General features: G+C 38.9%; 1 protein-coding gene across 1 annotated transcript; it reads left to right on the top strand.

Annotated features, from left to right (window-relative positions):
* The first annotated feature begins 536 nt into the window (after positions 1 to 536).
* On the top strand, positions 537 to 2,354 carry LOC149218772 (receptor-like serine/threonine-protein kinase At1g78530). Its single transcript, XM_089382473.1, has 2 exons — positions 537 to 1,680; positions 1,829 to 2,354. The coding sequence occupies exons 1-2, from the start codon at positions 558 to 560 to the stop codon at positions 2,251 to 2,253; spliced, it is 1,548 nt and encodes a 515-aa protein (XP_089238599.1). The 5' UTR covers positions 537 to 557; the 3' UTR covers positions 2,254 to 2,354.
* Positions 2,355 to 2,844: the final 490 nt, after the last annotated feature.

Below are 2,844 nucleotides of genomic sequence, written 5' to 3'. Positions count from 1 at the left end.
ATTTCCATCTTAAGGGAGACTTGCCTGGAAGCATAGGCCGTCTTTCTCAAAATCTGCTTTATCTCTATTTGAGTGGGAATCGTTTCACTGGTAAGATACCCCAGGAGATGAGTAACCTCACCAGATTGATTCTGTTGCGTTTAGAGAACAATTTTCTCTCTGGAAGCGTTCCTTCTGCACTAGGAGGGCTGTCTACTCTTCAGCTGCTGGACCTCCACCGGAATAACTTGGAAGGTAATATACCCTATCAATTCAGTCAATTGAAAGCTCTGAAATTTGAACTGGACCTTTCTCAAAACGCGTTTTCTGGAGAAATTCATCATGTTTTTGCAAGTTTACAGCAGCTAAGAAGATTAAATCTCAGCTGTAACAAATTCAGTGGTAATATAGCGGACAGTGATATAGGGAATTGTTCCAATCTCGAGCTTTTGGACCTCAGTTACAACCAGCTAAGCGGCGTGATGCCATCCAAACTGGCTAGCCTTCGTAACCTACAGTTCTACATTAATGTCTCACATAATGCACTCACAGGAAGGGTGCCTGCCGAACTGGGAGGAATGTACATGGTTCAAGCAATTGATCTATCTGACAATAATTTTTCAGGGAGCATACCCAGCCAATTAGTGAATTGTGCAGAACTTGACTACCTTAATCTTTCTCACAATTCATTGGAAGGCACCATTCCGACATCAATCGATCAAGTTGCAGGACTTCAAGATTTGGATCTCTCTTTCAACAAGCTTTCCAGTCCCCTGCCCAGCTCTATAGAGAAATTACAGAAGCTTACGCATTTAAACTTGTCATACAATAACTTCACAGGAGAAGTACCATCCTCTGGAGCTTTCAGAAAACTGAATTTGACATCATTCTTAGGAAACAGTGGACTCTGTGGCAGATGGATAGAGTTACCTCATTGTAAATCGACAAGGCACCATCATGATTCCAAAAGAAGGGTAGTTATCTTGGCCACTTCGGTTGGTTTAACTTTGCTATTGGTATTTTGCCTAGCCTTCATGGTTTTGATATATTTTCGTAGCAGAAAGTCTGCATTGTTGGAAACTATTTCAGCGAGATTAGGGAGGACGCTGGGGAGCCAACTCCAGGAGACGAAGATTGTAAGTGAGGAAGAGGTGAACAGAGCAACTAATGGTTTCAGCCCGGATAACCTAGTGGGGCGTGGCGGCCATGGGTCAGTGTATAAGGGCGTATTAGACAACGCCACAATCGTTGCTGTCAAAGTTATAGAGTCTGCCACATCAGGAGGTGCATACAAGAGACTCATAAAAGAATGCAAGACGTTGGGCAGAATCCGACATCGGAATCTGGTGAGAATGGTGGGCGTATGCTCAAGTTTGCAGGTCAAATCTTTGATTATGGAGTTCATGTCGCAGGGAAACCTGGATAAGCATTTGCATTGTAGGGAAAATAATTGCAGGTTGGATCTGAAAAGACGGCTTAGCATTCTCAAGGACGTGGCCCATGGAATGGCATACCTTCACCATTACTGTTCTCCGGCCATTGTTCATTGTGATCTGAAACCCTCCAACGTTTTACTGGATGAGACGATGACGGCTCATGTTGGAGATTTCGGTATTTCACGCCTCATGAACGATTCAACAGTAGCAGCCTCAGGGGACACCTCCAGTCATGTGATCGGGTCTGTTGGTTACATTGCACCAGGTAAATACTACTGATACACTAGATTGGTTGGGCAATGTTGTATATGGGAAATATTTGAGTCAGTGATAAAGGTTTTATATATAAATGCTGATATGGGATTATGTGTGAGTCACTAATAAATGTTTTACATGTATAAAATTGATTACAGAATATGGTACAGGAGGACGCCCGTCCATGAATGGGGACGTATACAGCTATGGCATCTTGGCACTGGAAATGATAACGGGAAAGAAGCCCACAGATGCAGTGTTATCAGAAGAAGAGCAATCATTGCAGAGTTGGGTGGGCGATGCATTCCCCGACAGATTGTTGGAGGTGATTGACAGGACTTTGGCAGAGGAGATTAGAATGGAAGATGAATCACATGATGTAAGTGAATTTATTGGGTACGGAATTGTTGACCTGTTGGCGAAAATAGGTCTGATGTGCAGTAAAAGTGATCCTCATGAACGACCGACTCTTCGAGAGGTTGAGGCATCGCTAGAGCAGCTAGTCGACAAAATCCAAAAGAATTCAGAAAATGAGTTGAACCACCTCGGACAGGTGAGTGAAGCCATTTCTGAATCTGATTAGGGCATGTTGGGGAAGAAAATGATTAGATTATGCTGCTCCATTTAATGGTTAGTACATATATGTGGAGGAAAATGATTAGTGGTCAGCACATATATTTGGAGGAAAATGATTACTTTAGATTAGATAATTAGTTTTGCATTTTCATTTGTTGTAAGTGTAAGTGTGATTATAGGTTTTTAGAACTAGTTAATTATATCCAGTTAGATTGGATATAGTTAAATCCAGAGATATTTTCTAGTGTGGTGAAGGGATTTGTTATATTATTATTTAATTGATATAAATGTGTTTATGTAATCAAAATAAAGTTTTTATTTTAAAATAATTTATATTATTATTTAATTAATATAAATGTGTTTTTTAATTTTTTCATTCAATATGATTATTTTTTTGATCGATTTTTTTTTATACGAAATCTTTTTTCAATATAGGAAAAAAAACAACATACATTTTTTGGAAGATATCTTTATAAATTAAAATGTTTTTTTGATCTTTAAAAATAATGATTATTGTTTAAGATATTTTTTTAGTGGTTCACAGTGATAATCATAGAATACAATTTATAATATTAAGTGAAAAGAGATTATATTGAAA

Source organism: Pinus tabuliformis, chromosome Q (assembly GCF_031772625.1).
Source record: "Pinus tabuliformis cultivar Carrire ecotype Pingquan chromosome Q, CPIR1, whole genome shotgun sequence".
NCBI lineage: Eukaryota > Viridiplantae > Streptophyta > Pinopsida > Pinales > Pinaceae > Pinus > Pinus tabuliformis.
The sequence above is the reverse complement of the archived record's forward strand: the minus strand, read 5'-3'. Positions and strand labels throughout refer to the sequence as shown.